Raw genomic sequence first — 10981 nt, 5'->3', positions numbered from 1 at the left:
GCCACCATGCCCAGCTAATTTTTGTATTTTTAGTAGAGACAAGGTTTCATCATGTTGGCCAGGCTGGTCTCAAACTCCTGGCCTCAAATGATCCACCCATCTCAGTCTCCCAAAGTGCTGGGATTACAGGTGTGAGCCACCACGTACGGCCAAATCCCATTACTTCAATTTTGTTTATTTCAACATAAACAAAGTCTTAGTAAATAATATTTATTGTCTTGCCATGGACTGTTTGAGACTTCTTTAAACAAAAAGTGGTACACTGAATAACATTAACATTTAGTATTTAACATTACTTTCTCAGAACTATAAAATAAGTTACTTTTTCAATAGATTCAAACATACTGTGGAAAGCAAAAATTACTAAACTGGCCAAAAAATATTACAAATCTGATATAAATTTCCTATTAGACAATGAATCTTCTGTTTTAGGAAATTAAAGATCACTCAAAAAAAGAACCAGGGAATAAAAAGAACAACAACAACAAAACGGTGTTAAGGGTCCTATTGAGGTTATATGTCATTATCTGATTCATTTTTTAAATGCCTTTAGGTTTGTCTCTTCCCATAAAACCTAGTATTGCTGTTAGTGTTCAGCTACTTCACCCACCAAATTACTTCACATGTCTTGGAGTTTCTCATGTGCAGAACTGTCATCTCTGAGGTTATTAGATATAGCCTTTTACAACTGGAGAATTTCAATTTCTATACTGAAGGAAATTAATTTATGAAAGCAAAATTTCAGGAACTAAAATACCTATAATTAATAGACATCAGCCAGAAACAGCTTCCCAAGAGAAGACATAGATTTCTTGCCATTTATATGGCTTAAAACAGTAAAACAGTGCTATTCACCTACAGTGAACAGTCCTACTTAGGGATTTCATTTACATAGTCTCATTCCTCTGATTTGATGGCTCTACAGCAAAGTCATCATTTTGTACTCTACCATACAGATTTCCAGACCCTCATGGGCATCAAGTTGCTTTTAGAATATGAGATAAGATATTGCTACTATCAGCAGTAAGTTTAATCACTTCTTTTTGTTTTGTTTTGTTTTGAGACAGGGTCTGGCTCTGTCGTCCAGGCTAGAGGACAGTGGTGCAATTCTCGGCTCACTGCACCACTCACTGCATCACTCACCTCTCCTCCTGGGCTCAAGTCATCCTCCCACTTCAGCCTCCCAAGTAGCTGGGACCACTGGTGAGGGCCACCACACCCAGCTAATCTTTGTATATTTTGTAGAGACAGGGTTTCATCATGTTGCCCAGGCTGGTCTCAAACTCCTGGGCTCAACTGATCCACCCACTTCAGCCTCCCAAAGTGCTGGGATTACAGGCATGAGTCACTGCGCCCAGCCACAAGCACTTCTTAAAACTAATTACATCTCTATACAAACTCACCATCTTTCCTGAATCAAAGTCTAAAAAGACTGCCATCTAAATAGTAGCCATTGACACGGCTGCTCAGAGCCACTACCACTACTAGAAGTCAATGTAAGCATTAGGTGGCTTTGGCCACTATGTGGATCTTAAGTTTTATCTTCTTCTGATTCCATTTTAACAAATTTGGAAACTGGATGGTATGTCACTTCCAGGGCAACTTGCATTTCTTGGCCAGGATGTTATTAACAGGTATCATACCTCCATGTAACCGCTGTTTATACTGCCCTGATACCTCTGCTATCACCAGCCACCTATGCTTAAGAATGCAGAGTGAATGCTGCTCTAAATGTCTGGTGCTGGCCTAAGAAAAGTCTGTGCTTTCCTTTCAAGGTATTCTTTGACTTGAAAGCCTCTTCACACACCAAAATATACATACATGAGGAACAATCATGAAGCAAAAACATGCTTAATCTAAGTTGGAGGTTAATGTTTCACACATAAAACAAGGACTACTAACATGTAATTCAGAGGTTAGTTTTAACAAATATTATAAATAGCATCAATATCTGTATTTTCTTTCACGCATAAGTTTATTTGTTTCATTATTACTCAAAAATAGTCATATGCTTCCCAATTCATACTCAACAAGCTATTTCAGCAAAAAAAACACAGGAAGGAAGGAAAGGCAGTCTATAGAACCTTCCAACTCATCATGACCTGGAGATTAAAAAAAAAAAAGATACACCAAAAGGTACTGCAATCTGAAGATATCGATATACATTTAAAGATCTAAGCTAATGGTAGCTAGTCACACAGTTGTAATTTGAGGATTTTAAATGTTAACTCCCTCCTTGGAATAAATACCTAAATGCTTCAAATCAAAAGTTATGACAAAGACAATGAATGTTCAAGATTCCAAGCTGCAGACAGGCACATGCAATGGGGCTGGTCACCACTGCCTTCCAGGAAGTGACTCTCTGATGACTTAACACTATCTCCTTAAATAATCCCAGGAACATGTCCTATAAAGTTCTTCAACGGATTTATTCTGCTTTATACCTAAACTTAACTCAGGAAATTCTTTCTCAGGTCCTTTCACATTTCATTTTTCTATGGATCCAGAATAAATGCTCAACAGACTCTTAATGAAAATTCATTATATAATTAGAAAGATAGAACGTCAGACCCTAGGTTTTTCTTCCTTAGCTTCAGCAATTCTGATTCTTTTAAGTTTTAATGCAGAACTCATTCTTTATTTTCTGGAACTCATTTTGTATTCCTGATTTTACTTGTGTCTTTTTTTTCAGGACTTTACTTCATTCGACACATTTCTTTCCACATGTGGTGACTAAAAAACTAACTGAAAAGATGACTACCAATACTAGGATTATTAACGACTACAATTACAGAAAACCTAAAAAATCCAAATGAACTTTTCAATTCTCCATTTAATCATAACAATTCACTTACTTGATAAGATTCTGAAAAGCATAACCATCTGTCCACTGTTCAGTAAATGAGGCCCCATGTCGGACAGTAGTAAAGTGGCCCAATCTCAAGCGGTCTTGCATGCTCTTATCTCTACATGCCATCTTCTCTTGTTTTGACTTAGGGGAAACAGACAAAAAAAGGAATTCAATACCAATTAGCATGGATAAAGACACTTCTTAGAAACTAAAACATTTAACATTATCAGGAAACATACTGTTGAAAACCATACACTTTCTCAGAACGGTCAATAGTGACTCCTTGGATGACTTACTATTCCTATTCAAACAAAGTAAACAAGATAGAATAATGAAACAACTGCAGGTTCTTCCTTGGTAAAGCTTTCCCAATCTATGTGTGTGCGTGTTTTTTTTTTTTTTAAAGACAGAGTCTTGCTCTATCGCCCAGAATGGAGTGCAGACCTATGATCTCGGCTCACTGCAACCTCTGCTTCCCAGGTTTAAGCGATTCTCCTGCCTCAGTCTCCCGAGTAGCTGGGACTACAGGTGCGCGCCACCACACCTGGATAATTTTTTTTTTTTTCTTTGAGACGAGGTCTTACTCTGTTGCCCAAGGTGGAGTGCAGTGGTGCGATCTCAGCTCACTGCAACCTCCACCTCCCGGGTTCAAGCGATTATTCTGCCTCAGTCTTCCAAGTAGCTGGGACTACAGGCACACGCCACCATGCCCAGCTAATTTTTGTATTTTTAGCAGAGACGGGGTTTCACTATGTTGACCAGGCTGGTCTCGAACTCCTGACCTCGTGAGTCGCCCGCCTCAGCCTCCCAAAGTGCTGAGATTACAGGCATGAGCCACCATGTTCCGCCAATTTTTCTATTTTTTAGTAGAGACTGGGTTTCACCATGTTGGCCACGCTGGTCTTGAACTCCTGGCCTCAAGTGATCAGCCCACCTCCGTCTCCCAAAGTGCAAAGACTACAGGCCTGAGCCACCATGTCCAGCCTGCCTAGGTGTTTTTAATCTTAGAGTTCAGCATCTCACATTTGGGCCACATCAATGCCTAGCTCTTAAGCTGTTTCCCTATTTTCTGTTTCTTTAATCTTTTCCAGAGAACTGCTGACAATTCATCTTCTCAGAACACCACTTTGCACACTTTCAGCTTGATGTTCCAAATCTTCTCTGCTACCAAACTTTGGATCCAAACAAGAAAAACTCCTCCATGCACTAGAAGATTGTATCTGCCTCCCTGCAGAATTCTTACTCCAGAACACCTTATTACTCCTGATTCCTGAGAACATCATTCACTGAACATAGGTTTATTTAAAACAAATTATACATCATGAACTGTAAGAATGTTAAGTATAGAACATAGAAAAAAACTGGTGTTCACAGCCTTGGGGGGGGTTATAACCACTAAATATATTAATTGGTAATTCTAAGTAAAAACTGTGGTAAATAATTCAAAGGAAAAGAATAAAGTACTGTGAGAGATGATACCATGGGATAAACGTCCTTGAGATGTCCTATTTTCAACCGACAGGCAATTTATAGCTGCAGTTTTTCATGCCCAGAACACATTTTTCCTCTTCTTTACAGCTTTCTCCAATTAGTCTCCTGCCCTTGATTTATTTTAGTGATTTTTTTCTTTCTTTCTTCTTCTTTTATTTTTTTAAGAGACAGGGTCTCACTCTGTTGCCCAGGCTGGAGTGCAGCAGTGCAATCACAGCTTACTATAGCCTCCAACTCCTGGCTCCAGGGATCCTCCCACCTCAGCCTCTTGAGTAGCTAGGACTACAGGTGTGTGCCACCACGCCCAGCTAACTTTAGTGAATTCTTAGTAAGTGCACTGTTCACCTGAATAGGTTTCCTTATATATGTGAATGTATCTTATTCCCCCACCCTCATGTAGACTGTTACCCTCTGATGGCAGAACTGCGTCTTTTGTTTCTTACATTCATGCAAACTGTTCTATCATGAGAAATTCATTCTCTTTTTTATGATTGACTAGTATTCCACTGTATGACCGTATCATAATTTGTATACACATTCACTTGTTAAGAGACACCTAGGATGTTTCCACTTTTTGGCTATGAGTAAAATTGCCATGAATATTCTCATACAAGCACTTTTACGGACATTTGCTTTCTTCCATTTTTAAAAATAAAGATGGTCTCACTGTGCTGCCCAGGCTAGTCTCAAACTCCTGGGTTCAAGTGAACCTCCTGCCTGAGCCTCCCAAAGTGCTGGGATTACAGGTGTGAGTCACCATGCCCGGCCAACATTTGCTTTCATTTGTCTTGGGTAAATGCCAGGAGAGGAACTGCTGGATCACAGGATTTAGTGCATATTTATCTCAAATAGAAAAATTGTCCAAAAACCTTCTGAAGTGGCTGTAATATTTTACATTTCTACTGGTGTAAGAAATCAGGCTGTCCCCTATCTTCACCAACCCTTGGATCTGTCAGGTTTTTTTTTACTTCTAGTCATTCTACTGAGTCTGTAGTACTATCTCACACTAGTTTTACCTTGAGGTTTCCTGATGGATAATGACATTGAACATGTTTTCATGCTTGCCATTTGCGTATTTTTATATACTCTTTTTTTGTAAACTATCTGCTCAAGTCTCTTGCTCATTTTTAATGAGTTGCCTTTTTATGATTAAGTTACAAGAGTTTTTATGTATTCAAATTCTATGAAAAATAATATTGCACTCTATGATTGCATTTTCATTTGTGTGGTTTTTTTTGCTTGTTTTTGTTTTGAGACGGTCTCAGTCTACCACCTAGGCTGGAATGAAATGGCATGATCTCAGGCTCACTGCAATCTCTGCCTCCCAGGTTCAAGTGATTCTCATGTCTCAGCCTCCAGAGTAGCTAAGATTACAGGCGCACGCCACCATACCCGGCCAATTTTTGTATTTTTAGTAGAGATGGGGTTTCATTCACCATGTTGGCCAGGCTGGTCTCGAACTCTTGACCTCAAGTGATCCGCCCTCATTGGCCTCCCAAAGTGCTGGCATTACAGGCATGAGCCACCACACCCAGCCCATTTATGCTTCTTTATATTGCATCACAGTGTAGCAGATACTCAATAAACATTCCCTACTTAGAAAGTCAATTAAGTAGGTACTACAATTTTGGAAACAAATTTAAATTTTGTTATGTACTACTCCTAGCAAATAGAAAGTTCTGTTTTCCTGTGAGAACTCAGAGACAGCATTATGTTTACTTTTTGTAGTATGCTATTTAGAGTTTAGTACAACTGGCTGAATCTATGCTGATTTCCAGAAGTATTCTAAAACTTCAAAGAAATTATCTGGATTAGCATATATTTTATTTTTTCTCACTCTCAGAAAAAATTTTAAAAAGTGATTTCTTTTCTATAAAGTTGATTCATGAGTTAAAGAATGAAAAAAAATTTTCCCCAGTATCTTCGGCCTCAATAAAATAATCCATTCACTTTTACTGAGACAGTGTTTACTTTCTTTTTAACAACATTCCAAAGATTTCAGGAAAATAAATCCCCAGTACATCTCAAACCTCTAGTTTGTTCTTGTAATATTATCATTAGGAAGTATAGCCTTCTTAGAACTTCTAAGAAATAGGCCGGGCACAGTGGTGAGTGCCTGTAAACAGAGCAGTTTGGGAGGCCGAGACAGGCAGATCACTTGAGGTCAGGAGTTCAAAACCAGCCTGGCCAACATGGTGAAACCCTGTATAAAAATACAAAAACTGGCCAGGCATGGTGGCGCATGCCTGTAAACCCAGCTACTCAGGAGGCTGAGGCAGGAGAATTGCTTGAACCCAGGAGGCAACGGCTACAGTGGGCTGAGATCATGCCACTGTACTCCAGCCTGGACGATACTCAGTCTCAAAAAAAAAAAAAAAAAAAAAAAACCTTCTAATAGTTACTAATAACTACTAACAGAGATAAGTGATAACTAACCAATGAATATAATAAAGGGGACATCAGCCAATTAAGTAATCATATACAGGTATATGACAATTTTAATTTTTTAATGCACAAAGCATTTAATTATCACATTATTATATACATAAGTTACTCTAAATGCCATCTCTGAAACAAAAATGCAACTATTGTTAATGATTCTAATAGTAATAGTATCCTCACGTCAATTGATAGAACGAATATAAGAATTTAGGAGAGCAATACCCCAAATAAACTCAACTAGGACAAGCTGTCCCTGTTCAATATCACACTCAAAGCAATGCGCAGCAACAAAGCATATCCCAAATTAACACTCTGGATGCTTGGCCTGGTGTCCATGCAAGGAAAAAATTCTAATTGTCAAATCATGTTCCTGAAAAGCTCTACTTTTAAATATTTTCATCTCAAGTAAGGAATAAAAAGCCACACAATGACACACATTGAATATCTTGGGACACAGAGTTTAGGCCAACATTATTCACTGACCTTTTCTATAAGGAGTTTCTTGCTCATTGTCACACATCTATTTAATCGTTCCTTGTATTTCTCTAGCATCTTTTGCTGTTCATCAATCTGCCGTCTCAAATCACAGTTGGCCTTCAATGAGAAAAAAATTTTTAATTAGCTCCAAGGAAGAAGATTAACAGAAAAGCAGTTTCTAGGGAGAGAAAAAAAAAATCATTTCTATATGTTGTTCTATCAAAAGCAAAATTAAAATTCAAACAGGTAAGAAGTAACTATATGTTAGAAAAAGTAAACAATTCATTCCTTTATTCTCTCATAATATATCATCTATTTGTAAATGATAAATTGAATTACTAAGTTCAGCATGTTTTTCTACCAATCATATTTTGCTCCTGCCAATAATCAGTTACAGCTAATCTTGTAATCACAAACACCTAAGCTATCACAAAATAATAATTTTAAAAATGTTAAGGCCGGGAATCATGGCTCACGCATGCAATCCTAGCACTTTGGGAGGCCGAGGCGGGCAGATGACTCAAGGTCAGGAGTTCAAGATGAGCCTGGCCTACATGGTCAAACCCCATCTCTAATAAAAATAAAAAAATTAGCCAGGCATGGTGGCAGGAGCCTGTAATTCTAGCTACTCGGGAGGCTGAGGCGGGAGAATCGCTTGAACCCAAAGGCAAGGGTTGCAGTGAGCCGAGATTGCACCACTGCCCTCCAGCCTAGGTGACAGAATAAGACCCTATCTCAAAAAAAAAAAATAAACTACAATGAATGTTTAAAACACAAAGAGTGACTAAGCACGTAAAAAAGAATTACTGAATTTTATGTTTGCTTTGTTCTTTTTCTAGTCTTATTTAAGAAATATAAATTTGCATAAATAAATGATCATCACCAGAGAAGCTAGGCACGCCCATGCCCACAAAAGACAGAACAAACAAACAAGGTCCTGATTCAAGAATGCCAGAATGTAAATATACAGCTAATTTAGCTGTGGTCAGAAGCCTACAGTGTGGACTAAAAACTTAAAGTCTCCTGCAATAACAGAGAAGGAAAGAACCACTAACCCAAGGACGAATTTGACTTGTAAGTCCTGAATTTATTCCTTTTGTGTTAAAAAAAAAAAAAAACCTCAGCTCTTCTAGCAAATAATATTACCTCATGAAAACTCACTTAAATTATGAAAAAGAAAACCGTTATGTGTTTCTAAACTAAAAGCACAAACTACATGATACTCAATTTTTGAGACTTTGTAGACTTTTTTATCATTTTTTCTTTTGTATAATATAGCTTCATTATAAAAGTAACCCATGGGAAACAGCTTCTGTCGCCAAATGTTTCTCCTCTCCTTATCAGCATAATTTCTTCCTGTTAGTTTTTGTACAGAACCATATTATCAAAGGCAGAGTGTAACTATATTTGGGTAAGTGTGATTACCAAATTCATACTAAAAAATCCACAAAGCAAAGATCATTTAATGTTTATGGAAAACCTAGTCTATTCATAAGGTGAGTGTTCCCTTGAAATCTATAATCAAATGTATGAAATCAACCAACCTCCTGGCAGTTATTTAAAATTTTAAGAATTCTAAGTTTTTGTGGCTTCTGATACTAATGTCTTTGAGGAATTCATGTTTAAAGTAACAGCTGGTGGCTGGCACGCGTGGCTCATGCCTATAATCCCAGCACTCTGGGAGGCCGAGGCAGGAGCATCACTTGAGCCCAGGAGTTCAAGACCAGCCTTGGCGACATGGCAAAACGCTCTCTCTATAAAATTTTGAAAATTATCCTCTGATGCCAGCTATTCGGGAGGCTGAGGATTGCTTGAGCCTGGGAGGTCGAGGTTGCAGTGAGCTGTGATTGCACCACAGCACTCCAGCCTGGGAGATAGAGCAAGACAGTTTCCTCTTTTTTAAAATTAAAAAAAAAAAAAAAAAAGCAGCTGGCTAGTAGCCCCCAATGCAGCCATATCCAACATCTTACTAAAATGGCAAAATTCAATGACTGACGTCTGAAAGAATATACAAGACATGTAGTCTTTCCCCCACTGTCGATTCCCTAGATTTTCTAGAAGCACAAGTTCTAATCAACCTAAAAACAAGGCAGCTGCCCTCTGTGTCTTCCTTTTTCACTTATCTACTCCTTTAATACTGCTCTACATACAAATAAAGACTGCAACCGTCTGAAGACGATGGAGTAGAAGGGGCAGTGGTGAGTGAAGGAAACATATTGCTTCTTAGAAAACATTAGCAAACCTTTTTTTTTAAACTCCTAAAGCAGTACCATGTTAGGATTCAAGTTTTTCTCATACTCTGTCATCTCAATCTTAAAGAGTTAGATGATGGAGAAAGGCACACCCACAATTCTTTCTCAGTCCAGCAGCGCTTCTCTGTACAAAACCCTGACAGATACTAGAATTTGGCAAGGAGCTTTTTACACCCACAAACCATTTCATTATAAATCTTCAATGGCAATTCAACCAGCACCCAAATGAATAAAAACAGGAATAAGAGCAACTCCATGCAAGTATACATATCCGAACAATGAAAAACAGAACACAGTGCTGAGACTACGTGTGGGTCTTCTCATTCAAAGATGGAGAAAAGGAAATAAAAATAACAACAGTAAATAAAAACAACAAAAAAAATAGGCCCAAGGAATACAGAAAATCAGCTTGAAAACACCCATAGAAATCAAAAGAACATTTTAGAATTCTTGTCATATTTCACAAAATGCAAAAAGACATGATATCTAGGAAATAGGAACCAAAAACCCTAGAGAATATACAGGATGAGATAAGAAAGTATATTACATGAGGGGAAAAAAGCAGGGAAATTTAAAATGTAAATAATAGGCCTAGCACAGTGGCTCGCGTCTGTTATCCCAGCACTTTGGGAGGCCAAGGCAGGAGGACTGCTTGAGCCCAAGAGCTCAAGACCAGCCTGGGCAACATAGTGAGACCCTGTTCCTACAAAAAATAAAAAAATTAGCCAAGCACAGTGGCACGTGCCTGTAGTCCCAGCTATTCAGGAGGCTGAGGTGAGAGGACTGCTTGAGCCTGGGAGATGAAGGCTGTAGTGAGCCGTGATGGTGCCACTGCACTCCAGCCTGGGCAACAGCAAGACACTGTCTCAAAAAATAAAAATGTAAACAATAAAATCAAAATTCACATGAGCTGCAGTAAATGCCAGAAATATATGGAAGACAGTGTTTAATGACATTCAGAAGTAAGAGGCAATCACATTAAAATGAGACATAACATGTTAGAAATAAAGGAGAGAAATCAGAGATTCAAGCTAACAGCCAAGAAGAAACCAATATAAAGAGGGATAAAAGCATAGTTAGACATAATCACACATCTTCCAAATAAAAATATATAAACCCACATATAGATACACCCTGGGGTAATATTTAACAAATTATGGTGTTTGCTGCTTTGGTCATGAACTTCTCTGAAATACTAAATGCTTGAAAAACTGAAGGAGAGAGAGAGAGAATGTGTGTGTTATATTTGAGAGGGAGAATGAACAAAACAAGGGGTTATGACACAAAAATCCTGCACACAGTGTTGTCTTTTCACGGGAGGGCAAGAGAGAGAATTCTCAGGTCTGCAAGGCAGAGAAAATTTAACACTGACAAATCCTTGCTGAAAAATAATCATTTAAAAATGTATCACCGGCTGGGCGCGGTGGCTCAAGCCTGTAATCCCAGCACTTTGGGAGGCCGAGACGGG

General features: G+C 38.3%; 1 protein-coding gene across 3 annotated transcripts in view; it reads right to left on the bottom strand.

The window, feature by feature from the left end:
* Nucleotides 1-10981, bottom strand: part of TLK2 (tousled-like kinase 2) — a 148383-nt gene that overhangs the window by 50760 nt on the left and 86642 nt on the right. For all 3 annotated transcript variants that reach the window (XM_011947910.1, XM_011947912.1, XM_011947911.1), the window contains 2 exons: nt 7268-7378; nt 2856-2992 (listed from right to left, as the gene is read on the bottom strand). In XM_011947910.1, the coding sequence (XP_011803300.1) occupies nt 2856-2992; nt 7268-7378 (248 nt within the window). The remainder of the gene's footprint in view (nt 1-2855; nt 2993-7267; nt 7379-10981) is intronic.

This window comes from Colobus angolensis, unplaced genomic scaffold, assembly GCF_000951035.1.
Source record: "Colobus angolensis palliatus isolate OR3802 unplaced genomic scaffold, Cang.pa_1.0 Scaffold271, whole genome shotgun sequence".
Classification (NCBI taxonomy): domain Eukaryota; kingdom Metazoa; phylum Chordata; class Mammalia; order Primates; family Cercopithecidae; genus Colobus; species Colobus angolensis.
This window is presented reverse-complemented; position numbering and strand designations above follow the sequence as displayed.